This window comes from Mauremys reevesii, linkage group 22 (genome assembly GCF_016161935.1).
Source record: "Mauremys reevesii isolate NIE-2019 linkage group 22, ASM1616193v1, whole genome shotgun sequence".
Taxonomy (NCBI): Eukaryota; Metazoa; Chordata; order Testudines; family Geoemydidae; genus Mauremys; species Mauremys reevesii.
Window position 1 is genome coordinate 2,618,432 of NC_052644.1, and position 27,152 is coordinate 2,645,583.

The following is a 27,152-nucleotide window of genomic DNA, read 5'->3' on the forward strand; positions in this document are numbered from 1 at the left end:
AATTTGGATTTTTTAAAAAAAATTTCCCAAACCCAAAAATCTGAATTGAAATTTTGTCAAATTCAGGATCTTTTAAAAATTTCCTAAATTTGGGAGGGGAGAGGAATTAAACTCTGTCCAGATTTGATTTTTTTTTAAGTTTCCCCAAAGTTCAAAAAAAATCAAAATTGGGAATTTGTTTCTCAAAATTCAGCCTATTTCAACCAGTTCTGTTGGAAAATGGGGACAAGGGGGGAATTTCGCACAAATGTGTCTGAAAATTTCCCCTTTTTTTCTTTTAAAATTCAACTTAGCCACTGTCCAAGTGAAATTTCATTCACTGCCCTCTGCTGGCTGGAATGAGAAGTCCTCTGCCATGTCTCATATGCCCTATACTGCTACCTTTGTGGGATCCTCCTTTCACACAAAGCCTGTACTTCTGCAGCAGGATGATCTGGGTTCTATCCCCTGCAGTTACCATAACATGCACCATAGCAACAGCCAAGTCAAGGTGATTTTCTGCTACCTACCTAGTTACCACATCCACACACTATATCCCGACCTTCTGACTGGGCCATGTAAAACACCACACAGAACCAGGAAGATACTGAGATCTGTCATTGTGAGAGGATGTACAGGTACCAGCTGGAATCGGGGCCCAATTTTGGTGGCTGACACACAGACCCCGACTGAGATCAGGACCCCGTTGTGCCAAGCGCTGCACAGACCCTGACCGAGATGGAGGCCTCCCACTGTGCCAGGCGCTGCACACGCACAGAGGGAGAGACAGTCCCTTTCCCAAAGAGCTCACAATCTAAAAGGGTGGGAGGGGAAACTGAGGCACAGAGCGGGGAAGTAAGTTACCCGATGTCACCCAATAGAGCCAGGAACTGGACCCAGGTGTCCTGACCCCCCTGGTCTGTGATCTACCCACTGTGCCAGACTGCTTGGCCTGGCTGTTTGTCAAGGTTTCCCATAAGAATGGTACCGGGCACGGGCTAGGTGAGAAATCAGACGGTGCTCGGTGGAGCTCTCACCCTGTTGCACAGGCCCTGGGACAAGAGGGCGGAGGACACACAGCTCCCCTGGGGTCACCTGTTCCCAAACCCCATCACAGCTAGGGACAGGGGCATGGCCCTTATCTGTGGGTTGGTGGCGCCCTCTACTGGGCCAACGTCAGCATTGACCCCCCCAAGATCCAGGCGAGGACGCGGGCGGAGGCAGAAAACGGCTTTTGGCCCCGGACGAGGTGCTTAGCCGGGGGCAGAGACGCGCCGTCGAGCTGAGCAGAGCCGGGCCTGGCTCGGCCGATGGGGGGCGCTTGGATCGCCGGGAGCCCTGAAGGGAAGATTTGGGTTTAAACTGGGTGGGGGGGCCAGGCATTCCCCAGTCCTCAGCACTGACTTCCCCCTCCACCCTTGTGCCCAACCCCCAGTGCAACACACCTTGGCCAGTGCAACCTGACGCCTTGTGGACACAACGGCTTGGATCCTAGGAGGTGGTTAACTGAAACCACTGGGAGTTCGGTGGCTAAATCCCTTTGAGGATCTAGGCCTAAGCGCCAAGCAGGGCCAGCTCCAGACCCCAGCGCGCCAAGCGCGCGCTTGGGGCGGCATTTTGCCGGGAGGGCGGCAGGCGGCTCCGGCGGAGCTTCCGCAGTCATGCCTGCGGGAGGTCGACCGGAGCCGCGGGAGCAGCGAACCCTCCACAGGCACGTCTGCAAGAGGTCCCCCGGAGCCGCAGGACCGGCGACCGGCAGCGCGCCCCCTGCGGCGTGCCACCCTGCTTGGGGCGGCCAAATTCCTAGAGCCGCCCCTGGCGCCAAGCCAGGGGCCCTCTGCCAAGAATACTTGGCAGGTGGCGCAGGGACAAGGAGCCGGGCCTCTCCCATGGAGGTGACGATATGTTTTGGTTTAGCTTCAGTTGATCGTAGGAAGGGTTCCAGCTAACGCCAAGCACGCGGCTCTGACACCAAATAAGGGGTCTCCCTAAACGCACAGACACCACGAGTTTTGTCTGGACTGGGAATAATTATTCCTCTCTGGGCAGAGAAACAAGCTATGGCAGTAGAACTGCACCCAGCCCTTGCTCCTGGAGAGCGCTTCCCACCCGCACGGCCCCCTTTCACGGATGGGGAAGGGACCGCCTGAGCCCTACTGCTCTACCCACTAGGAGCTACTGCTCCGGTAAATCCCACGAGAGGCTGTGTCGGGATAAACGCCTGGTCAGGGACCCACCCCCCTGCCGGCGTTACACCAACGCGGAGCCGAAGATGGCGCATCTGAAAAATCTCCTCGTCTCCCCTAACTTCCCCCGCACTCCGAAATGGACCTGAGCTCTGCCAAAAGGCAGGGTAAAGACGCGATGAATCAGGGGTGCTGCCGGCTCCCCAAACTTCAGGTTCACCTCCCGGCTCCCTCCCGCAGCAAGTTAAGAAATAATTTATTAGATTTTTGCTCCTCCCCATGAAGTTCTTTCTAGAAAGCTATTTTTAGCCGCAATTAACCTTTCGCCTCCCATTTCTAGGTTAGCTGGGCAATTGCTGGAGGCCGGAGCCAATTTGTTTAATTAAACAGAATTAAGGGAAGAAGTGTCCCCAATTAAAGCAGGAAAAATCGTCTGTTTTTAAGGTAGTTTTTTTTGCCACGGGTGTCACATGGAATTAGCGGAGAATGAAGGACGCCGGGTGGAAAGAAAGGGGGCTTGTAACCCTGATGGAAACAGAAGAATCTGGGCTAATTGGAGATTGGTGGGGTGGGTTTTTTCTCTTCTAATAGAGGCTTTGTGTCAGACTGCCCAGTAAGAGGCCATAGGAGAAACGTCTCATCTGTTTTTCCAGCACCCTGATCCCTAAAATAATCCATATAACACATATATAGTGTTTTCAGCCCAAAAATTCTACACCCAGATTGCAGCACCTGATGCCGAGATGCGGCTGACTCTGGAGTGTGGTACAACAGCTATTTATACAAGGCCCCTCACCCAGCACCGAGGTGCAGTTACCTCTGCAGTGCGATGTAGCAGCTGTTTATACAGGGATCCTTCACCCAGCACTGAATTGCAGCTGTCTCTGGGGTGGAACTGGGCAGCTGTTTATACAGGGATCAAATGCAGCCACCTCTGGGGTGCCTCCTCATTTGAGAGCCTGCCAGCGTTGATTAAGGGCTTGTCCACATGGGGAAATTTACCAGCCGAATTACAGGAGTATGACTCGGCTGTGGTGTTTCGGAGGCAATGCATCCAGACGGACTGGCTGGAGTAGGACTTGCAGAGCCAACCCCACTGAGATGCGACTAAGCCAGGAAAAGAAGAGACGTGATACCAGTAAAGCAACAGAAGCTAAGCCGGGAAACGGCTCTCAGACCAGCATAAGAGTTAGACCAGCCTGTAACTACAGTGGTCTCATTATATCGGGAAGTTTCCGCATGTCGACAAGCCCTGAGTTCTCAGCGAGAGCAGGACCCGAGCCGTAAAGCCAGCGTGTAAACTCCCCTACGTTTCAGGGGGGCTGGGATCTAGTGTTTTTGCCCAGGATCATCTTTACCCAACAGTGGACTCGAAAGGGGGAGGGGGCACTTTAAAGATGGGAAACTGAGGGACAGAGCAGGGATGTCACCAGCCAGAAATCCACACTGCGAGTCTGGTGCCAAAGTGAGGAATAAAACTCAGGAGTCCCGACTCCCAGCCCCCCCCCCCTTCTCCTGACTAGAGCCCACTCCCCTTTCAAGCCAGGGAGAGAACCCAGAAGCCCCAGCTCCCAGACCCACCCTGCTCTAACCACTAGACCCCACTCCCCTTCCTTAGTTGCGAGAGCATGAAGGGACCTTAGTGTGACACGCCGGAAATGCCTTACCTGGCTCAACCAGGCCAATTCTTCAACATCCTCCAAAGGAGCCCACAGGAGTTCACAAAAGGACACAGTTCTGCGCTTTCCCTGGCTGGGCTAATTACCCCTAACGAGGGCCATTAGTGCTAATCACCTATTTATAGCACATGCTGGAGCATTTATGGTGGCAATGGGGCCCAGATGGCGTGTGACTCTGCAGCCAGCAAAGCGCCAGGGGAACCCCCTTCTCTGCTGTAACTTCCTGCAGCGGGGATGTGAAACATACAAATCTCCCAGCCCCGTATCCTGCCCCTGGCGTGACCAGGTCCATTGGACTTGCCACCCAGAGGCAGTTTCTCCGTTCTCCGGCACCCAATCCAGCCGTTCACCCCAGTGCTCCGGGGCTGTAAAATGTCTCCCAGGCAGCATTCGCCACTTGCTCCCCACTCACTCGACCCTGGCCTCGGTGGCCACGCAAGGTAAATCGTGTCTAGCCCAGGGATCTGCCCTCGTTCAAAGAGAACCCAGGCGTCCTGCTTCTCATCTGCCCTGCTCTAACCACTACCCATCCCTCTAACCCCTAAGCAACACTGAACCCTTCCCGCCTGGCCCAATCCCAGCTCGGCTAATTCCGTTTCTGCCTCCCTGAATTCCCTCCTGGCAGTTTCCACTGTAGACGCGAATCTCCGCTTGCTGTCCCGCGGGGTTTTCAGCGTGGCTGTTCTAAACAGCTGCCGTGTCCTGCCCCAGAGGCAGCTGCATCATTGTGACTGTTTCAGTGGTGGGCCCTGGGTGTGACGCGCTTTGGGAGGGGAGGCACTGGGGGGGTGGTTGAGATCTTACAGTCCGTCTGCGGGGCTCTGTTTGTCCTCTTGCCTTTTGTTTCTTCCAGTGGGAATTCAGACCTGGCTGGCTTCTTAGTCTCTACAGCTGAAAAGCCAGCCCGGAAACAGAAGATACCGGCCGCCGGGCTGACAGCAGCTTCCTTTATCTCTCGGCGAGGACGATAAATGGCAGCTCCTGATCAAAAGGAGGCCGGGACTGACAGAGGCGGCTGAATGGAGAGCCGCGTCTCTGGGGTCAGGGCTGGACCGCGCCGGCGATGCTAGGCTGCTGCCGCAGGGAGATAATCCTGGCAGCGCGGAGAGGAGGCTGCGATGCGCGTTTATCAGCAGGACATTGCAACGGGAGCTGCCTCTTATCCTCGCTGTGAAAGCACCGCGGCAGAGATGCAGCCAGCTGTTTCCTCCCCAGCGAAGGGCAGGGGATGAGGCGCAGGCGGGTGGCCGAGCAGGTCGCGGGCTCGCCTGGGCTTCAGGAAAGCAGGTGTCTATTCCTGGCTTGGCCCGCTGGATGACCCTGGGCAGGTTGCAGCGGCTTTCTGTGCCTCAGTTTCCCCATCTGTAAAATGGGTGTAATGCTCTGGCTCTACTGAGGAAAAGTGCTATGTGAGAGGTGGTGTTAATAAACCCCAGGTGGGCTGAATTTACACTCCTTGGAGCCCAGGAGATGGGGGGGGGGAGTGGTTTTAAGCCACCTTTCTGCTCCCCGCAGCTGGCCCGGTACCAGCTCAGGGTGTAACTTACAGCAGCCTCAGGGCTGCTCTTAGTTATGCCAGCGGCAGATCACATCCCAGACGGGGCCCCCATCTCAGCATGCTCCTCCCGGAAGGGGGAAGGGTGGCATAGGATCCTGGGCAGCACAACGCCCCCCACCCCCGAGGAGTGAGCTCAGTGAGTTGGTGGCAGAACATGGGATGGACCCAGGAGTCCTGGCTCCCAATCTCCTACTAAGAAAGAAACCTACCCAGAGCTAGAAAGGTCTGGGTGGGAAAATGTTGGCTTGGCTGGTGAATTAACCCCCCCCCCCCGGCATTGCTCCTCGGGGACCCAGCCAGCCTCTCGGCCAGCTCCATGGCAGGTGTAAATATCCGCTTGACGCCAGCTGGGGATCTCACCCATTAACCCCAAGAGAGAGATGCTGAGTTACATCAGCTGGGGATCCGTCCCAAACACTCCTGCACTCACCCGCAGAAACAACCTGCCTCCCCTTGCCGTGCTGCTAAAGGCTGCGAAATACAAAAGGAACCGGAAGGAGATGAGAAGATTTTCATTCGTTCAGCAAAGCGAGAGATTTCGCCACAGGAATTCCTGTATCCAAAGGTCCCACTCACCGCGCGGGAGCTCCCGATCCTGCTCAGACTGGCGCGGTGGACGGCCGCTCGCTGCCCTTCCGATCATGCCTGGAGCTTGGGTACCATCACGGATAAGGCCGGGGGCAGCGAACTGGAGCTCCTGTTCCAGCTGGACTGGGAAAGGCCGGCCGCCATCCTCCGCTGAGCTGAGCCTGGCTGAGGCGTTTAGAGCAACGCCCCGTGGGTTCAGGTCCTTATCGTTCTGACTGACTCGTTTGCTCCAGGGCTACTGTGGAAAGCCCTGATCCCCCCTGCTTTGGCCAGGACAAGCCGCAGAGCGGTGCCAGATCGGAGCAATAGCACGCCCACCACGGCTTGGGTCTAGCCTGCCTGGACTCGTCAGCCAAGTCGCTGACAAAGGTCCCGGCCCGACGCAGGGAGCAGGGGAGGAAGGACGGGGCTCTCGGGCTGCGGGGACCGCGGAGAGGGAAGGAATATTTGGATACAGGCTGGGACTCGCGATGGGGATGATGGGACGCTGGGGGGCCAGTTCTTCCGTGCTGCGTCGGGACAGGTGGCCGTTGCCGCTGATGCAGGTCTACAAGGCGGACGTGTGGTGGGAGCTCCCCTGGCTCTGGATGGAGGAAGAGCCGGAGAAGGTGATGGTGGACTCTGGAAGAGCAGAGCAAAGCAGAGTTGGAACAGCTGGTGGGCAGGGAGGGGAAGGCAGTGACATCTGTGTCCGTGACAGTGACAGGCAGCAGGGCTGTCACACCCCAGCATACCAGGGGCCCAGCGTAGGCATCCACCGACACTGCTCAGCTAACCCAGGGTCTTCCCCGGGGGGCAGCCAGAACCGGGGTTAGAACCGGGCCAGGAGCTGGCTGGGGGGCAGGGTCGATCCGGGCTAGCTGGCCCAGCTAGGGAGTGGGTTATGACCGGGGCTAGCTGACTCCTCACAGTGGGTTAGAATCGGGGGTGGGTGGCTGGCTGGGGGTTGAGTTAGAACCCGGGCTCGCCGGCGGGTGGGTTAGAACCCGGGCTCGCCGGCCCAGCTGGGAGGTGGGTTGGAACCCAGGCTAGCCGGCCCAGCTGGGGATGGGTTAGAACCGGGCTCGCTGGCCCAGCTGGGGGGTGGGTTAGAACCCGGGCTCGCTGGCCCAGCTGGAGGTGGGTTGGAACCCGGGCTCACCGGCCCAGCTGGGGGATGGGTTAGAACCCAGGCTCGCTGGCCCAGCTGGAGGTGGGTTGGAACCCGGGCTCGCCGGCCCAGCTGGGGGGTGGGTTGGAACCCGGGCTCGCCGGCCCAGCTGGGGGATGGGTTATGACCAGGGCTCGCCGGCCCAGCTGGGGATGGGTTAGAACCGGGCTTGCCGGCCCAGCTGGGGATGGGCTAGAACCGGGCTCGCCGGCCCAGCTGGGGGTGGGTTAGAACCGGGCTCGCCGGCCCAGCTGGGGGATGGGTTAGAACCGGGCTCGCCGGCCCAGCTGGGGGATGGGTTAGAACCGGGCTCGCCGGCCCAGCTGGGGGATGGGTTAGAACCGGGCTCGCCGGCCCAGCTGGGGGATGGGTTAGAACCGGGCTAGCCGGCCCAGCTGGGGATGGGTTAGAACCGGGCTAGCCGGCCCAGCTGGGGATGGGTTAGAACCGGGCTAGCCGGCCCAGCTGGGGGATGGGTTAGAACCGGGCTCGCCGGCCCAGCTGGGGGATGGGCTAGAACCGGGCTCGCCGGCCCAGCTGGGGGATGGGCTAGAACCGGGCTCGCTGGCCCAGCTGGGGGATGGGCTAGAACCGGGCTCGCTGGCCCAGCTGGGGATGGGTTAGAACCGGGCTAGCCGGCCCAGCTGTGGGATGGGTTAGAACCGGGCTAGCCGGCCCAGCTGTGGGATGGGTTAGAACCGGGCTAGCTGGCCCAGCTGTGGGATGGGTTAGAACTGGGCTAGCTGGCCCAGCTGGGGATGGGTTAGAACCCAGGCTCGCTGGCCCAGCTGGGGGATGGGTTAGAACCCGGGCTCGCTGGCCCAGCTGGGGGTGGGTTAGAACCGGGCTCGCCGGCCCAGCTGGGGGTGGGTTATGACCGGGGCTAGCTGAACCCTCGGGGTGGGTTAGAAGCAGGGGTGGGTGGCTGGGGGTGTTGTTAACCCCACGGGATTGTCACGCTGTCCCCACTCAGCAGTCTAACCATGGCCGGGGGGGCAGCTCGGTCGGCTGAGCTCTCCTAAGAGGCCCCGGGGGGTGGGGAGCAGCAGCTCACCTGTGCGAACAGCTAGGGACTCCTCAAACCTTTGGATGAGTCGGGTGAAGCCGGCCCCAATCACGGGCCCCAGGACTTGCTGGAGGACGTACAAGAAGACAATGCCGGTGAGAACGGCCATGGAAATCTGCGGGGAAAAGCAGGGGGAGACGTACCGTTACCCCGTCTGCGGCTATGGAGGACTCCGGTTCCTTTGAGACAACGGCACCTGGGGAGGCTCGTCCGGCTGGCACCTGGATAGCTCTGGGATTGGGAGTAGGCGGAGTCTGGTTTAGCAGGTGGAGGCAGGACTCCTGGGTTCTATCCCAGCTCTGGGAGGAGAGTACTGTCTAGTGGTTAGAGCAGCAGGGCACATGGGCAGGAGTGCTGGGTGTCAGGACTCCTGGGTTCTATCCCAGCTCTGGGAAAGGAGTGGAGCCTAGTGGGTAAAGCGGGGTGCTGGGCGTCAGGACTCCTGGGTTCTATCCCAGCTCTGGGAAAGGAGTGGAGCCTAGGGGGTAGAGCGGGGATGCTAGGTGTCAGGTTCTGTTCCCAGTGTGGCCCGGCTGCCAGGTTTCTCCCACCTTGTGCCTTGGCCGTCATTCCAGCTGCCCCTCTGCGGTGACTAGCGCGTACAGGCCACAGCCGCTAGCCATCGCCAGGAAAAGCTTTGTGCCCCGACACGGGGGCCAGCGTGGTCCCCGCCTGCCGGCTGGCCTCCCTACCCCAGTCCCTGGAGAGGGCGTGACAATCCTGCTGGTTAGCGTGAGTGGGGTCAGGGCCCCGGATCACCTTCCATGTCCCGTCCCCCCCGTACCTTCATGAAGGCGATTGCCCGGGAGGGGCTGAGCCGCAAGCCGTGAATGTGGATCACAAACTCCAGGTCGTAGTCGCAGTAGGTGCTCTTGTCCACGGCCCTGCAGGGACGGACCCGGGGGCTCAGGGCGCAGGCAGCCCCATCGCTGGGGCAGCCGTCACCATCATTCAAGCCACGCAGCCGTCTCGGGCGAGCGTGGCCGCCCCCGGGACAAGCGGCCGGGCATCCCAAGGCTGGCCTCCGCCCGCCGCGTCCCATTCCGCGTGGGACAGGGAGGGTAGGAATCCCAGGGTCCCTTGCGCTGCCTTCGCAGCCGTGGCTTGCAAATGGGTTTGCAAGAGCTCTTAACAAGCCAAGGATGGCCAGGACATGGAGAGAGAGATTCCTGGCGGCGGGTCAGAGCCAGGCTCTGGATACGGTGCTGGGGGAGATCAGCAGGGGGGACATTTAACGCTAGACTCTTGGTTACTCCATTCCTGGACTTGGGACAGGGGGCAAAGGTGGGTTTAAGCCCCTGTTGTGCTCTCTGCATTACAGGGCTGTTCAGGGGCCTGCCCTCCAGTTTAAGTTAGAGCAGCCTCGAGGTTGCTCTAGTTTATCCTCCACATCCCAAGACCCTGAGGAGCAGAGAACAGCTGCAGCCGAGGGTGGCCTGGCCATGCCCACCCCGACACACCCACTGGGACGGGCTGAAGGCAAAGCCAGCAGAGGAAGCCCTTTGCACAAGGGTGATCTCCAGGGGCCACTTCCACCCACTCCAAGGGCCCGTATCGTTGCCACAGCAGCCCACAACATCCCCTAGGAAGCGTGAGTTGGAGCAGCCCTGAGGCTGCTCCGACTTGTTCCAGATGAGGTGCTGGTCCAGGAGATGGAGCCTGAGATGGACAGTGTGGCCTAGTGGATCAAGCTCTGGGCTAGGACTCAGGAGAGCTGGGTGACCTTGGGCGAGTCGCTATGGGATCTGCAGAAGAGCCAGGGGCTATTGTCGACAGACGCCAGGATCGGCAACCCAGCGTCCACCACCGCCGAATGCCCTGGGCTTTAAAGGGCCATGTGGGGCTCACCTGTTAGACACCTCCACCAAAAAGAAGTAATCCGGAGCCGTCAGGTCTACGGGAACCACATCGTAACAGGGCGAGTTCTGCTCACAGACCCACCTACAGGAGGGGAAAGACGCCATGAGCGTGGGTCCAGGGTGGCCCGCCTGCCGGGCAGCCTTCAGTGCCGGCAATTACCACTCTTGTCCCCTGGGAATCCAGCACCTCCCCAGGCACAGTGCGAAGCATTTCAGCTGTTCGAGGCAGGGGCTGTCTCTGGTTACAGGTCGGCACAGTGCCCAGCACAACGGAGCACTAGCCTCCAGGTGCTACCGTGATAGAAATGAATCGTAACCGAGCCCCTTCGGCCCGAGCAGGTAACCAATATTTGGGGCTTCGCAGGGCTTTTCCGGTTAGGATACGAATCAGGTCTATTCTTGGTCTATTGGCAAAGGACTCCCACAAAGTCCCGTCTCAAACAGCCACAGGCAGTTTCCTGTTCTGAAATTCCCAAGTCTGCCCCTCCGGTGGGCTCTGTGCCCAAGAAACCCGGTCTCTCTGCTCCCTCCCAGGGTCACACTCACAGCTGCTTCCCCAGGCTCGCTGTCCTAGCCCTGGGCTGGCAACCAGGCAAGCCTGTCTTCCTGCACAGCTGAGCTCTGCCTTGGGCACTCCCTCTTTCTCTGTAGCTCTCTCTACTGCATAATGGGGCTTCATTGCTCCTGCCACTGAGCCCACAGGAGAGTGCTTTGCACAGACGCTGGCTTTAATGCGGTCTGTGATCAAAGCTCTACCCGATGGCACCTTTCAGATGAACAACGATAATATTCAGGGCATAAACCGCGCTCGGAGTGGATGAGAAGAGAACAAGCAAGGTCCTGGTGGAGAATGGCAGGGAAGGGGCTGGAAAGCTCCGATATTTCCTTACTTGATCCCACAGTCGGTTCCGGAGAAGACATTGAAGCCTTCGGGATCCGTAAGGGCAGGTTTTGTGCGATTAGCCCTCATCCAGATCAGACTCAGCGGTGTGCTGGGGAGAGGAAGTGTCCAGAGTCACGGATCCATCTGTTTTAAGGCCATTTCAACCTTTTTTAAGAAACCTTTTGGGGGTCCTAAGTTTACTAAACAGTTCTCCACAAAAAGTCATTTCCACTCGAAAAAATTTAGAACATGAGTGATGTGAAACTCTCTTCCCCAGTCAGGTGATTTGCTGAAACCCACCCTGGCTAGATGGAAGGGGAAACCCCAGCTGTGAGAGGGGGATTCTGGCTAACACCCGTATCAGCCTTGCCCTGCTAGGAGGCCCTGGGGTACACAGCCATAGTCTGCTAAGCCTGGATCTTCCGCGGTTCGATCCCCCACCCAAGGAGGAGTTGAGGGCAACCCAGCCAGGCCAGCTGCAGCAGCCCCAGCTCCTGGAAAGGTAGAAGAAGCAAAGTGTGAGAAGTAACATCTGCAAGGGGCAGCAGGGGCCCGATCTCGGTCAGGATCCGTGCAGCGCCTGGCACAAGTTCCACAGGTTGACTGTGCGTCAGGTGAAGAAATCCCTCCTTCTGTTTGTTCTAAACCTGCCGCCTGTTAATCCCATCGGGTGACCCCTGGTTCGTGCGCTCTGTGAAGGGGTAAAGAACAGTTCCCTAGTCACTTTCCCCACACCAGCCATGGGGTTATAGACCCCCGTCGGGGGTAGCTGTGTCCTACCTGCCGTTTGCCGTGTTATAGTTGAGGATTTCGCTCGGGCTGTAGAAGCGGATCCTGCTCTCCGAGTACGGCCCTCCGCCAATGATCCTCAGCGTGTAGCTACAGCGGAACAAAGAACACGCGGCCGTGAAAACCAGCCCAGTGGGCTCAGCAGTTAGAAACTCGCTCGCTAAGGGGGCAGGTCCTCCTAGCCACGCGGGGGTCAAACAGCTGGGGGGATCCCTCCTCACCCCGCTCACCCCAGGCCTTCACGGCTGTTGCCACAACCCCAAAGGGCAAAGCCAGTAGCTTCAGTGTAATGCAGGGGTCGGCACCCTCTGGCACGCGGCTCGCCAGGATAAGAACTCCCCCCCTTCCCCCTCGCCAGGGTAAGCACCCTGGCGGGCCGGGCCAGTTTGTTTACCTGCCACGTCCGCAGCTGATCACAGCTCCCACTGGCCGCGGTTCGCTGCTCCAGGCCAATGGGGGCTGCGGGAAGCGGCGCTGGCTGAGGGATGTGCTGAGCCCGGGGCTTTCCCTGGCGAGCCGCGTGCCAGAGGGTGCCGACCCCTGGGCCTTTGTCGCCCTCTAGTGGCTCAGCATGTTTTACTGGCCCAAGTTCTGCTGGTGAGAGAGGCGAGTTCTGGTGCTTACCCAGAGCTCCTGAAGGGGCCTGAAGCAGAGCTCCGTGCAAGCCCGAAAGCTCGTCTCTTCCACTAGCCATAAAAGACACTACCTCATCCACCCGGTCTCCCAGCCCTGGGTGAGTTTTGCTAAAGCCAAGGGGGGTGGCTCTGCCCAACGCTCACCTGCCCATGAAAGGTCCCGAGTCCCCCGTCACCATGTCTTGGATCAAGAAGAAGGGGTAAAATACTGCGGGAAAGAGAAGAACATGAAAGTTCCTAATTCTAACCGTGCCCCTCGCCCCAGAGAGCACGACACCCCCAGGGGTCGCTGCCTGGGGCCACAAACCAGCATCAAGCGGGCGAGACCATCCGGCCCGGCCCCTGTGGCTGAGTGGAAGGGGATCCCGGCGACACCCTGCCTGGGGGAAGGGGGTTGTTCTCGCTAGATCCCAGCTCGATGGGAATGGAAGGGGGGAACCCAGCTAGGTGGGAAGTGGGGGGGATCTCAGCTGGATCCTGGCCAGTTTGGAGAAGAGAAGCACTGGGCTAAGGGGAAGCTGCAGTGGCCTTGCTCCATGGAGGGCTCTGAGAACACGGAGATCAGCAGGCCGCATCCGAGTCCAGCCCCACGACTCTCAGACACTGGAATAGCCAAACCGAGGCCGATTTCCGGGCAGCTCAGGACAGCCACAGTCGGGCCTTGGATCACAACCAAGAATCGAGGCTCAGATCAGAATCAAGCCAGGATCTAGCCGGGATCCCCTCCGCCCCCCGTCTACTCCCAAACCTCCCAGACTCCAGCGGTGACAGCCAGCAGCCGCTGCTGCTGCCAAAGGGTCAAGCAAGGGTCCACGCCAGACCAGCGAAGTGGGGTTTTACCAGCAGGGTCCTGTTTGATCTGTCTCTGGGCCTCAGCCAGGATCTGGCCCCCTGTGCGGATGCCTTCATCTGCCTCTCCTTACCATCGTTAAAGAAGAAACACGGCAGCTCTGGGTTCTTGTGGATGCAGTCGAAGTAGTGCTTGTTCTGTTTGGTGGTGTACTTCAGGGTTCTGGTGATGTCGAAGGCCAGCCGCTTGCCCGGGGGGCAGCCAATAAAGATTGGCACCATGGCATAGCCCTGCAGGTGAGGGGAGGGGGCGAGGAAAAGACACACCCGTTCCCTCTGTCGTTTGTAAGGTGCCCCAGGGATGGTCGTGGGGGGTCTAATGCGTACAGCCAAACGCTGGAGTTCCAATCCGCGGACAGCAACACGACCAATGCGCGTGCCGGCTTATTAAGGTACCGACCCCCCCATACTGACCCATTCCCAGTGGCTACTGCCTGCTCCAATGGGGCAGAGTTAAGGGAACCACGGGAGGGGTTGGGGGGTTAGCCACTCTCCACATTTGGAAAGAGCGTGAGACAGCACTAGGCAACCCTAACTCTGTGTTAACTAAATGCTGGGGCATTTTAGATAGATTAGATTAGATAGAGGGGGTGTATGGGGATGGATAGATAGATAGATAGATAGATAGATAGATAGATAGATAGATAGATAGAGGGGGTGGATGGGGATAGATAGATAGAGGCGGTGGATGGGGATGGATGGATAGATAGATAGAGGGAGTGTGTGGGGATAGATGGATGGATAGACAGATAGATAGAGGGGGTGTGTGGGGATAGACAGATAGATAGAGAGGGTGTATGAGGATGGATAGACAGATAGATAGATGGGGTGTGTGGGGACAGACAGATGGATAGATAGAGGGGGTGGATGGGGATAGATGGACAGATGGATAGAGGGTGTGTGTGGGGATAGATGGACAGATGGATAGAGGGGGTGTGTGGGGATAGATGGACAGATGGACAGAAGGGGTGTGTGGGGATAGATGGACAGATGGATAGAGGGGGTGTGTGGCGATAGACAGATTAGATGATATCATTGCTCCATTATCCCAAACAAAATGTTAACAGAGTCTCATCAATTTGCCTTTCCCAGGGGCTCAGACCCAGTAGTTACCTGGAGTTTTGGGCCGGACACTGTGTAGTGGTAACAATTTGTTGCCGAATTTATAACCTGGAATGTTTAAATCGAAAATGAATTTCTGTTAGGACCAAACAAATGAAAAGTCCATCGTCCTGTCACTGACAAGAGGAGTCAAAGCTCACTGGGCCATCCAGTCCTGTATCCCGCCTCCTTGTCCTGCTGGATGAGCCCATGGGATCCTGCCTCCTGCTGTGTTTGATCACATCACTGGCCCGTCTCACCTGATATCCTGGCTGCTGCCCTGGCAGATCAGCCCACGGAGCCAGCCCACTCCCAGCCATGTCCAATACTACTTGATACTCCGGAGGAAAGGTCTAGGTAACACATGGTGACACGTGGTGGGAACCGTCGGGATCCTTGCTCTGACCTGCGCTGGGCCTGAAGCTGTGCAGGTGCAGAGAACCACAGAAGCAGCCCGATAGCCCCCGTCCTCCTGAACTGAGCAGATTTCAATGCAGGAAAGAAGCTGAGGCTTTCACTGGACTGTAATCGGACTGTGGAACTCCTTGCCACAGGATGTCATTGAGGAGAAGAGCTAAGCCAGACTGGCCGTACATATGGATAACAAGCTCACCCAGAGTTATCCTCGCGCACGCTAACAGAGATCTGGGAGAAGGGCTAGTAAACCTTTTAATCCAATTGCCAGTGACGAGGGGTCAGCATGAGACCTAATGTGGGGGACAGATTATCCCAGGGGTAGGCACCCTATGGCATGGGTGCCAAAGGCGGCACGCGAGCTGATTTTCAGTGGCACTCACACTGCCCGGGTCCTGGCCACCGGTTCAGGGGGCTCTGCATTTTAATTAATTTTAAATGAAGTTTCTTAAATGATTTTAAAACCTTGTTTACTTTATATACAACAATAGTTTAGTTCTATATTACAGACTTATAAAAAGAGACCTTCTAAAAACATTAAAATGTATGACTGGCCCACGAAACCTTAAATCAGTGAATAAATGCAGACTCGGCCCAGCACTGCTGAAAGGCTGCCGCCCCCTGGATTATCCTGTTCCTGCTAGTGCTGGTTTCCTACACCTGCCTCTGCTGTTGGCCGCTGCCAAACACAGGCTGTGACGAAGCGGGACCCTTCTGTAATACTGTTCTCAGCGATGTGCATGGCAAGGACTTACCTGACAGAGCTGGAGACATGGAGGTGTTTGTGTCACATGCCTGTCTGGGGTGGGACCCGGGGTCGTTAAAGGATGGGCTGAACCCTACCCAGAGCAATAGAGAAGAGACAACGGGAACCCCAAGGACTGAACACCTAGGAACCGGGATGTCAGGCAGGTGGAACATGTGAACTCAGCAGGGACCTGCAGGAGGACAATGGCCCAGGAGGCGACAGGAGGCTGGAACAGGAGAGGCGGGTGAGTCTGGGACTGACAGACAAAGGGACAGAGACTGAGAGGATGGCTCAGGGGAGCTGTGGACTATATCTCAGCCTTTGCTTCTCTGTAACCCAAGGACTGAACGGTGCTGGGTTCCGGGTGGCTAATGAACCCGGCTCTGCTTGGAAAAGGCCACCTGGCGTTACTGTGAGCACCTGCCGAGGTGCACAGGTCCCTGCAGAGTGCACGAGTCTCTGACCAGGAGTCAGCCTCAGTTGGACTTGCCAGCAGAGCTCCCGCGGTGAGGCAGGAGCGCTGGAGCCCAGATGCCGTGTGGCCTCCACTGAAGGCAGAATGGGACCCTTTGGGCATCTGGCCCACTGATGGGAGTCCTCTAAGGGACTGTTTAAAAGCTGGGGCGTAGCCAGGGCTGGCTCCAGACCCCAGCGCGGCAAGCGCGCGCTTGGGGCGGTGTCCCAGCGGGAGGGCAGCAGGCGGCTCCGGCGGACCTCCCGCAGGCATGCCTGTGGAGGGGCCGCTGCTCCCGCGGCTCCGGCGGACCTCCCGCAGGCATGCCTGTGGAGGGGCCGCTGCTCCCGCGGCTCCGGTGGAGCATCCGCAGGCATGCCTGTGGAGGGGCCGCTGCTCCCGTGGAGCATCCGCAGGCGTGCCTGTGGAGGGGCCGCTGCTCCCGCGGCTCCGGTGGAGCTCCCGCAGGCATGCCTGTGGAGGGGCCGCTGCTCCCGCGGCTCCGGTGGAGCATCCGCAGGCATGCCTGTGGAGGGGCCGCTGCTCCCGTGGAGCATCCGCAGGCGTGCCTGTGGAGGGGCCGCTGCTCCCGCGGCTCCGGTGGAGCATCCGCAGGCATGCCTGTGGAGGGGCCGCTGCTCCCGTGGAGCATCCGCAGGCATGCCTGTGGAGGGGCCGCTGCTCCCGCGGCTCCGGTGGAGCATCCGCAGGCGTGCCTGTGGAGGGGCCGCTGCTCCCGCGGCTCCGGTGGAGCATCCGCAGGCATGCCTGTGGAGGGGCCGCTGCTCCCGCGGCTCCGGTGGAGCATCCGCAGGCATGCCTGCGGGAGGTCCACCGGCGCCGCGGGACCGGCGACCGCTAGAGCGCCCCCTGCGGTGTGCCGCCCTGCTTGGGGCGGCGGAAATCCTAGAGCCGCCCCTGGGCGTGGCACAGAGCCTGTGGAGCCATGATGGCGGCCGGCCTAGCTGGATCCTAGAAGGCAGCATGGCCTAGTGGACAGAGCACTGGGCTGGCACCAGGAACCTTGGAAGACGTTTGTAAATAAACAGGATTGCACCACCGTCAATTTCTCCTTCTGCTGGAAACAAGCCACAAGCCCCCGGGTTTTGGCTAACCGCTCAGGGCAGAAGGGACACCAATATCGTTTCTCCATGTCTAAGTATCGAGGGCTAGGTTCTTACATCACGGACACCAGTATCATCCATGGAAGTCAGTGTATTTACTCTGGATCGACAGCATTGGCAGAGCACTAACGGAGCCCTGTGGCCATTACAGCAGCGGGGGTTCTGAGGGCAGCTTAAATCAGGAGCAATTCCAGTGACATCAGGATCAATCTGGTGTCAGATCAGAATCAGACCCCTTCGCGTGGAGAGCCGGTGAGCCAGTGTAAACCTATGTTATATAGCCGGATCTCACACAGATGATCTGAGGGTGAATTGCTCCTATACCGGGGCTGTTTCGAGGCTGGGCTCTGTCTCTCTATTTCCCCAAGAATCCCACTATCTATTCACCTCCCATCCCTGGGGTGAGGCTGTCTCATGGACTTCCTCCGATGCTGGATCAAACCAGAACCTTCTGGGAGGGACTTGTCTCAGCGTGGGTTCTATCCAATCTCCAGCCGAGGGGGTGAGGCAATCTCAGTCACTCGGCCTAATTTAACGAGCTCGTTATGGAGGGACTTTGAATGGCCTCCTCTTATAGATTTGTCAGAAGCTTCTCCTTCCAGGCACAGGGAGTTGTCAGCATGTTTGCTCTGAATCAGAGGGCCAGATCCTTGGGCTGGGCCCTGCGGTGCGCAGTGCAGGGTGTGCGGGGAAGTCCTCTCCTCTGTCTTTCCGCTCTCCCCAATCCTACCACCGGCTGGCGCTCTGAGGCAGCTCTCGATTATGCTGGCCACCCTCTCGTGCCCACAGCCCTTGCTCTCAGGCCTGACAGCTGAGAGCTGGGGGGGCTCCCAGTGGCCGATACACAGCATCTGGCCCGATGTATCTTGCACTGACATACAGCACTGTCTTTATCTGGAGCGACTGGGCCAGGTCCCCAGCTGGTATAAATCGATACAACTCCCTGGATACCACCCCAGCCAAACCCGTTTTGAGAACATGAATCAGCTCGGAAGTAATTCCATCTGCGGAGTGATCCGCTGCTACCTGGCCTGTGATCTGATGGGTCACTCCCAGCCCCCCATTCCCGCACAACAAGGAAAAACTCTCCTAGACACCTTGTTAACCCCTTTGGCCGATTTTCCCAGCACAGCATCTGTTGCCACCCAGGGACGTGCCTAATGAAGCTAGTTGTGCCGAGGAGCTAATAACATGGTGGCTCTGACTACCTTGCTGGGCGGCAGTCCAGCCTCTGAGCCTACCTTCAAAGCCATTGAACTCTTCAGAAGGTTCATCCCACTCAGCTCCTGTTGCGGGTACTCACCGGTGTCACTGATGGTCACCTGGTGGGGAGAATTTGCAGGGTGCTGGTCAGGCTGGCGCCGTAACTGAGGAAGAAAGGGCCTGATCCAGCTCCCTCTGGGCACTGGGAGGAGGATTGGGCTCCGGAATAAAGGTCAGAGGTTTATCGAACTTTGGGGCCTTGCGTCTCTTGAAGCATGAAGGGGCCTTCAAGTGAGCAGGGATAGTCTGAGACCCACCCCCTCCGCAGGGTGCCTTTACTGGCCGGCAGGGCTGCTCTCGGGGGTCTGCACACTCCCTGCTCCCAGGCCCCAGTGTAGGGAGCAGATCGGCAGCGTGGATGGAGGCTACGGCTGCCACCTGTCCGGGTCCCCGGAGCATTGGCCCAGATGAAAGGGTTTGGTGTTTTGTTTCTCAGGAGCGACAACCCTTGTCCCTGAGGGGTGTGGTCAGAGCACACTGCGCTGTGGCTGTTCCCTGACCCCAGGGCCCATGGGGGGCGGATCGGGGCGTGGTCAGAGCACACTGCGCTGTGGCTATTCCCTGCCCCAGGGCCCATGGGGGGCGGATTGGGGCTATGGCTGGAGCACACTGCGCTGTGGCTATTCCCTGCCCCCAGGGCCCATGGGGGGCGGATTGGGGGTGTGGTCAGAGCACACTGCGCTGTGGCTATTCCCTGCCCCCAGGGCCCATGGGGGGCGGATTGGGGGTGTGGTCAGAGCACACTGCGTTGTGGCTATTCCCTGCCCCAGGGCCCATGGGGGGCGGATTGGGGCGTGGTCAGAGCACACTGCGCTGTGGCTATTCCCTGCCCCCAGGGCCCATGGGGGGCGGATTGGGGCTATGGCTGGAGCACACTGCGCTGTGGCTATTCCCTGCCCCCAGGGCCCATGGGGGGCGGATTGGGGGTGTGGTCAGAGCACACTGCGCTGTGGCTATTCCCTGCCCCCAGGGCCCATGGGGGGCGGATCGGGGTGTGGTCAGAGCACACTGCGCTGTGGCTATTCCCTGCCCCCAGGGCCCATGGGGGGCGGATCGGGGTGTGGTCAGAGCACACTGCGCTGTGGCTATTCCCTGCCCCAGGGCCCATGGGGGGCGGATTGGGGCTATGGCTGGAGCACACTGCGCTGTGGCTATTCCCTGCCCCAGGGCCCATGGGGGGCGGATCGGGGTGTGGTCAGAGCACACTGCGCTGTGGCTATTCCCTGCCCCCAGGGCCCATGGGGGGCGGATTGGGGGTGTGGTCAGAGCACACTGCGCTGTGGCTATTCCCTGCCCCAGGGCCCATGGGGGGCGGATCGGGGCGTGGTCAGAGCACACTGCGCTGTGGCTATTCCCTGCCCCCAGGGCCCATGGGGGGCGGATCGGGGTGTGGTCAGAGCACACTGCGCTGTGCCTATTCCCTGCTCCATAGGGGACAGAGCAGCCCCGAGGACAGAGCCCAGTGGAAGCATGTCAGCATTGCTCTGTCGTGGATTGATCCAGGACTAATGGCAGAGCTGGGCAAGGGGGTGGAAGAGCAGGGCTGGCTGCAGGTGACGACTGAAGGACGTGGGCAGAGCTCTGGGACCGTTTGCCTCGGTAAGAACTGGGTCGGAAGAGGAATTTCAGGTTCACAGGAAGTTCCATGATTTCAACCATTTTGCCCTTCCGGAACTAAACCGGAAACATTCAAAATTTCATTTTGATCGAAATGTTTCATTCCCATAAAATCAAAACGGTTCGTTCCGATTTTGACATTTTTTAAAATTTTTTTACTTAAATGTGTTTTTTTTTAAACCGAAAGAATGAATTCCCTTTTGAAACATCGCCAAACCCCCAAACCACGGAAATATTCAGTTCTGAAACTGTCGCACCAGGACGCTGAGATATTATTAAAACACTTCATTTCGGGGTGTCTCAAAATGAAAGGTGGTGGAAATTGACGTGTGCTTCAATTTGGAGGGAACCGGCATTTTTCATCCAGGAACCGTTTTGCTGAAAAGTCTGCAGCCAGAGTTAGTGTGTGTGCAGCCCAGGGCTTGGTCACACGCTCTATAAGTCCTTATGTGGGGAAGAAATTTCTGACGGCAGATGACTCTTTAATCTAGCAGAAGGATGAGCGAGGGCCAGCACGCAGATACTAAAGTTTAGATGTGAATTTCAACAGTGTAATCAACTGTTAGAACAACGTCCCTTGGAGATGGTGGATTCTCCATCACTGATGTTTTTAAGTCAAGAATATCTTTCTAAATGCCTGTCCCTATCTCAAACAGAAGTTACGGGCTTGCCTCGTTGCATTAATTACTGGGGGCGGGAGGTGTCTCTCGCTTGTGTTACACAGGACAGACCAGATGATCACAGTGGTACTTTTTGGCCTTTAAAATCTAGGACTAGGACGGGTACAGCAGGGCCTGCTACAGCTCAGGCTGGAAGTGGTTTGAAGGGCTGCTTGCAATACACTTGAACGTTGCCAGTGATACCTACCCGAGTAGCTGAATCCATCCCAACACTGAAAGACAGCTGGGAATATGTCGAAACGGCTGCAAAACCAGAACCCTCGCACTACCGGCCCGTCTAAAGTGCCGGTCCCAGCGTACTCGAATACAGCACGGAGCCCGGCCTCAGATAGTGCCGGTGGAGGTCTGAAACCACAAACTTCGGATGCGCTAAGACAATGGTGAGCCACACAAAATCAAGAGAGTTCTCTTCCAGCATTTCCCCCACTGCAGGAGAGGAGAAAAGCCTTGAATCACACTAGCCATAAACAGATCCATTGGCAATCAGCTGCATTTGCACAGGGGTCTTTGACCTATAATGCAATCGCTGACCCAGTGAAGAGATGCTCTCTGGGTAGATACTCATCAGATCCACACATCAGCAATCTTCAAAGGCAAGGGCAGTGCATGGCTTAAGGGTGAAGGCTTGCAATTGTTACAGGGACCTTTTTGCTTGAAGGTCACAGGTTCAAATCTCACCCAGGTGGGTAGTGACAGAATCTGGTCAGCAGCTGCTCACTACCCTAAGCTGGAGGTTTGTTGTCCCTATCACAGCAATGACCACTTTGATTGGCACTAACTGGCCTCAACAGGGCGAGGATCAAACAGGCCAAAGATGTAACGCCCCTCGCACCTTCAAGGTGGATCTCTCCAGCTCAAAGCAGATCTCTTTGTAGAGGCCAATAGGCAGCTGCCCAAACCGCACATCCTGCTCTCTTCACTAGACCTCACTTCCCTCCTACAGCTGGGAATAAAACAGGGGACTCCTGACTCCTAGTCCCCACTGCTGTAACCCATTAGACCCACTCCCCTCCCAGAGTTGGGAACAGAACTCAGGATTCCTGGTTCCCAGCTCCCTGCTCTAACCACTAGACCCCACTCCCCTCCCAGAGCTGGGGAGGGGAACCCTTCTGATGGGAGACAGTTTTGCCTAGTGGCTAGAGGGCAGGACTGAGTCTCAGGAGACCTGGGCTCTATGAGGTAACCTTGAGCAAGTCCATTGCCCACCCTGTGCCTCAGTTTCCCCATCTGGAATATGGGGATAATGCTACCGCCCTCCTTTGTGAAGCACTTTGAGGTGTAGGGATGAAAAGTGCTAGGTATTATTATTATCATCAACGGGCAGTCCCCCTGCTCTAACTCAGGAGACGCCGGCTCCTCTGATCTCCTGCAAATTCATCTAGCTGTTCAAATGCCGTTATTTTCACATCCCTTTCCCAAGACTCTCCTCTCATACTGTTTTGTGCCTTTGATCTGATGCTCAGGAATAATGAGAAAGAATAGACGATATTCTTTTCAAGGTAAATCTTGCTGTGCAGCTGGTTATTGGGCTGCAGGTCATAGGTCTTCGTGTAGCCCTCCATGTTGACGTCGCCTCGGAGGAGTTGCCATTGCTCGCTACGTAAAAGAAATACTCCTGAAACAGGAGAGGCAGATTTAATCTCTACCCAGTGTAATCTATTAACATGCATTAAGCACACACTATCAGTATAACATTGTGTGTAGATTTCGAGCAGTGACATGGCTTAATTTGGCCTACGTCTTTCTATAATCCTGTTCGCTGACGCTCCCAGAACACCTTGCGTTAGCTGAATTAAGCTTCAGCACAGGCCGATAGGAAAACGGTCAGGATCAGGACACATGGGTGTCGGTTGCTTGAAATGTGTGTTAACTGCTTATGCTAAACAATCCGTTCCGCTGTGCATTTAGCTGTGACGCACTGAGTCTGTTTCCCAGACCTGGGGGAGCTCAAAAGTGGGTCTCTCTCACCAGTCCAATAAACAAGATCACCTCCCCTACCTCGTCTCTCTCTCCCCATAGTAACAGACAGAGGGTTATTTGCACACAGCCAGCCGCGGCATGTCCCAAAGGAAAAGGACATGACATATGATTGTGTTACCCTGGTACAAATGCCTTCACACCCCCTGGTACCTGACATGCATGTGTTCAGAACAGAGAAAAGCCCCAAGCCCTGGTGCGCCCTGCCCCGCAGCTGAAGCCCGGAGTCCCAAATGGAGGGAGGGGGCATGGGGGACTCTCCAGGAAATACTCTATGGGAATGTGAGCCCTGGGTACCCCATAGTGCCAGGAAACCCAGGCAGAAAGCTGATGGGGTGAATGTAGCCTCAAATGACGTCCGCAGAGCCGTGTGCTTGTCGACAGGTGGAGTATAAACAGGACAATTTGGGGGGTGTCACTGTGGAAAGGGGAACTTAACACTGCCCAAGACAGCTTTGTGGTGACCGAGATCATACTGAGCCTCTCTTCCTGCCCTAGCGTCTCACCGACTTGTCACAACCCCCCTGACTGCGACTGGTGATTTGGGCTCTTGGATATATTTCGTAGCCGAACCAAAACGTGGTCAAGCAACGGCCTGTACCATTTCCCAAGAGGAGGAAGCGGGGGCCTGGCGCAAGGGACCCCAAGCTGTGGTATGTGAATCGCTGGTGGTACAGGGGCTTGGTGGATGGTGGACATGCCACAGCTTCAAACTAACAGCGGTTCTGCTCACTGCAGGGGGCCAGGAAAGGCCTGAGAAGCAAAGAGAGCTTAGCCCTAAGGGGGACTCACATTTGGCATTGGGAGGGGGTTTAGAGACCCCCTCCAATGGAGACTAAGGGGGTGAAGGAGCACAGTGGAGCATGCTCCAAATGGAGGATCATCATCTGCTCCAAAGGAGAGACTGCCAGGCAAGCAAGGGGGCGAGTGAAGGAGATGCTGTCTGGGAGGAGAAAGCCAGTTTGCAGCTGCTGGGAATAGAGCAATCCACGAGGGACTGGATATTGTGGGTAAGACCCCAACTGGGAGGGTGGGGGCACAGCCCTCTTCCCTCCCCCAACTCCCTGCTGAGGGAGCCTATCTGAACACAGGGAAGAGAGCTGGGGGACACTTGTTTGGCCAGCTGAGTCGCCGAGACTGATTGGGAACTCTTTGCTGGGGTAAGCCTGCCACCGTGCCCCACACTGCTGAAAGAGCGGGGAGGTAGGGAGCGGCCCAGCACTCACCCCTTGAATACTGCGCCCAGTTCTGGCTGCCCCATCTCAAAAAGATACATTAGAATTGGAAAGGGACAGGCAACAAAAATGATCAGGGGATGGAGCGGCTTCCAGATGAGGAGAGATTAAAGAGACTGGAGCCGTTCAGCTTAGAAAAGAGACGACTGAGGGGGATACGATAGCGGTCTATAAAATCATGGCTGGTGTGGAGAAAGTGAATAAGGACGTGTTATTTACCCCATCACAGAGCACACAAACCAGGGTCACCTGATGAAAGTTTAGATGTGAATTTCAACAGTGTAATCAACTGTTAGAACAACTTCCCTTGGAGATGGTGGATTCTCCATCACTGATGTTTTTAAGTCAAGAATATATTTCTAAATGCCTGTCCCTATCTCAAACAGAAGTTACGGGCTTGCCTCGTTGCATTAATTACTGGGGGCGGGAGGTGTCTCTCGCTTGTGTTACACAGGAGGACAGACCAGATGATCACAGTGGTACTTTTTGGCCTTTAAAATCTAGGGCTAGGACGGGTACAGCAGGGCCTGCTACAGCTCAGGCTGGAAGTGGTTTGAAGGGCTGCTTGCAATACACTTGAACGTTGCCAGTGATACCTACCCGAGTAGCTGAATCCATCCCAACACTGAAAGACAGCTGGGGGGGGGGGGAATATGTTGAAACGGCTGCAAAACCAGAACCCTCGCACTACCGGCCTGTCTAAAGTAGCCGGCCCCGCGTACTCACCGAATACAGCACGGAGCCCCGGCCCCTCAGATAGTGCCGGTGGAGGTCTGAAACCACAAACTTCGGATGCGCTAAGACAATGGTGAGCCACACAAAATCAAGAGAGTTCTCTTCCAGCATTTCCCCCACTGCAGGAGAGGAGAAAAGCCTTGAATCACACTAGCCATAAACAGATCCATTGGCAATCAGCTGCATTTGCACAGGGGTCTTTGACCTATAATGCAATCGCTGACCCAGTGAAGAGATGCTCTCTGGGTAGATACTCATCAGATCCACACATCAGCAATCTTCAAAGGCAAGGGCAGTGCATGGCTTAAGGGTGAAGGCTTGCAATTGTTACAGGGACCTTTTTGCTTGAAGGTCACAGGTTCAAATCTCACCCAGGTGGGTAGTGACAGAATCTGGTCAGCAGCTGCTCACTACCCTAAGCTGGAGGTTTGTTGTCCCTATCACAGCAATGACCACTTTGATTGGCACTAACTGGCCTCAACAGGGCGAGGATCAAACAGGCCAAAGATGTAACGCCTCGCACCTTCAAGGTGGATCTCTCCAGCTCAAAGCAGATCTCTTTGTAGAGGCCAATAGGCAGCTGCCCAAACCGCACATCCTGCTCTCTTCACTAGACCTCACTTCCCTCCTACAGCTGGGAATAAAACAGGGGACTCCTGACTCCTAGTCCCCACTGCTGTAACCCATTAGACCCACTCCCCTCCCAGAGTTGGGAACAGAACTCAGGATTCCTGGTTCCCAGCTCCCTGCTCTAACCACTAGACCCCACTCCCCTCCCAGAGCTGGGGAGGGGAACCCTTCTGATGGGAGACAGTTTTGCCTAGTGGCTAGAGGGCAGGACTGAGTCTCAGGAGACCTGGGCTCTATGAGGTAACCTTGAGCAAGTCCATTGCCCACCCTGTGCCTCAGTTTCCCCATCTGGAATATGGGGATAATGCTACCGCCCTCCTTTGTGAAGCACTTTGAGGTGTAGGGATGAAAAGTGCTAGGTATTATTATTATCATCAACGGGCAGTCCCCCTGCTCTAACTCAGGAGACGCCGGCTCCTCTGATCTCCTGCAAATTCATCTAGCTGTTCAAATGCCGTTATTTTCACATCCCTTTCCCAAGACTCTCCTCTCTTACTGTTTTGTGCCTTTGATCTGATGCTCAGGAATACTGAGAAAGAATAGACGTTATTCTTGTCCAGGTAAATCTTGCTGGGCAGCTGGTTATTGGGCTGCAGGTCATAGGTCTTCGTGTAGCCCTCCATGTTGACGTAGACGCCTCCGGAGGAGTTGCCATTGCTCGCTACGTAAAAGAAATACTCCTGAAACAGGAGAGGCGGATTTAATCTCTACCCAGCGTAATCTATTAACATGCATTAAGCACACACTATCAGTATAACATTGTGTGTAGATTTCGAGCAGTGACATGGCTTAATTTGGCCTACGTCTTTCTATAATCCTGTTCGCTGACGCTCCCAGAACACCTTGCGTTAGCTGAATTAAGCTTCAGCACAGGCCGATAGGAAAACGGTCAGGATCAGGACACATGGGTGTCGGTTGCTTGAAATGTGTGTTAACTGCTTATGCTAAACAATCCGTTCCGCTGTGCATTTAGCTGTGACGCACTGAGTCTGTTTCCCAGACCTGGGGGAGCTCAAAAGTGGGTCTCTCTCACCAGTCCAATAAACGAGATCACCTCCCCTACCTCGTCTCTCTCTCCCCATAGTAACAGACAGAGGGTTATTTGCACACAGCCAGCCGCGGCATGTCCCAAAGGAAAAGGACATGACATATGATTGTGTTACCCTGGTACAAGTGCCTTCACGCCCCTTGGTACCTGACATGCATGTGTTCAGAACAGAGAAAAGCCCCAAGCCCTGGTGCGCCCTGCCCCGCAGATGAAGCCCGGAGTCCCAAATGGAGGGAGGGGGCATGGGGGACTCTCCAGGAAATACTCTGTGGGAATGTGAGCCCTGGGTACCCCATAGTGCCAGGAAACCCAGGCAGAAAGCCGATGGGGTGAATGTAGCCTCAAATGACGTCCACAGGGCCGTGTGCTTGTCGACAGGTGGAGTATAAACAGGACAATTTGGGGGGTGTCACTGTGGAAAGGGGAACTTAACACTGCCCAAGACAGCTTTGTGGTGACCGAGATCATACTGAGCCTCTCTTCCTGCCCTAGCGTCTCACCGACTTGTCACAACCCCCCTGACTGCGACGGGTGATTTGGGCTCTTGGATATATTTCGTAGCCGAACCAAAACGTGGTCAAGCAACTGCCTGTACCATTTCCCAAGAGGAGGAAGCGGGGGCCTGGCGCAAGGGACCCCAAGCTGTGGTATGTGAATCGCTGGTGGTACAGGGGCTTGGTGGATGGTGGACATGCCACAGCTTCAAACTAACAGCGGTTCTGCTCACTGCAGGGGGCCAGGAAAGGCCTGAGAAGCAAAGAGAGCTTAGCCCTAAGGGGGACTCACATTTGGCATTGGGAGGGGGTTTAGAGACCCCCCCCAATGGAGACTAAGGGGGTGAAGGAGCACAGTGGAGCATGCTCCAAATGGAGGATCATCATCTGCTCCAAAGGAGAGACTGCCAG

The 27,152-nt window shown here is 56.8% G+C and overlaps 1 protein-coding gene and 1 long non-coding RNA gene across 11 annotated transcripts in view; one reads left to right on the forward strand and one right to left on the reverse strand.

Annotated features, from left to right (window-relative positions):
• Positions 1 to 494: 494 nt before the first annotated feature.
• LOC120388662 lies at positions 495 to 5,280 on the forward strand. Its single transcript, XR_005590625.1, has 3 exons — positions 495 to 617; positions 2,506 to 2,609; positions 4,698 to 5,280. It is a non-coding gene; the product is annotated as an uncharacterized LOC120388662 (long non-coding RNA).
• The window catches only part of CATSPERG (cation channel sperm associated auxiliary subunit gamma), a 46,309-nt gene continuing 24,128 nt past the window's right edge, over positions 4,972 to 27,152 (reverse strand). For 6 of the 10 annotated variants that reach the window (XM_039510647.1, XM_039510646.1, XM_039510641.1 and 3 more), the window contains 13 exons: positions 25,696 to 25,879; positions 24,561 to 24,688; positions 18,304 to 18,384; positions 15,492 to 15,500; positions 14,335 to 14,391; positions 13,296 to 13,452; positions 12,517 to 12,580; positions 11,729 to 11,827; positions 10,956 to 11,057; positions 10,055 to 10,147; positions 8,991 to 9,090; positions 8,195 to 8,321; positions 5,858 to 6,611 (listed from right to left, as the gene is read on the reverse strand). In XM_039510647.1, coding sequence (XP_039366581.1) covers positions 6,538 to 6,611; positions 8,195 to 8,321; positions 8,991 to 9,090; positions 10,055 to 10,147; positions 10,956 to 11,057; positions 11,729 to 11,827; positions 12,517 to 12,580; positions 13,296 to 13,452; positions 14,335 to 14,391; positions 15,492 to 15,500; positions 18,304 to 18,384; positions 24,561 to 24,688; positions 25,696 to 25,879 — 1,275 coding nt within the window. In that variant the 3' untranslated portion in view covers positions 5,858 to 6,537. Of the gene's footprint in view, positions 5,207 to 5,857; positions 6,612 to 8,194; positions 8,322 to 8,990; positions 9,091 to 10,054; positions 10,148 to 10,955; positions 11,640 to 11,728; positions 11,828 to 12,516; positions 12,581 to 13,295; positions 13,453 to 14,334; positions 14,392 to 15,491; positions 15,501 to 18,303; positions 18,385 to 24,560; positions 24,689 to 25,695; positions 25,880 to 27,152 lie in introns of those variants that run through there. The other 4 variants (XR_005590624.1, XM_039510644.1, XM_039510645.1 and 1 more) reach the window with 4 other exon arrangements.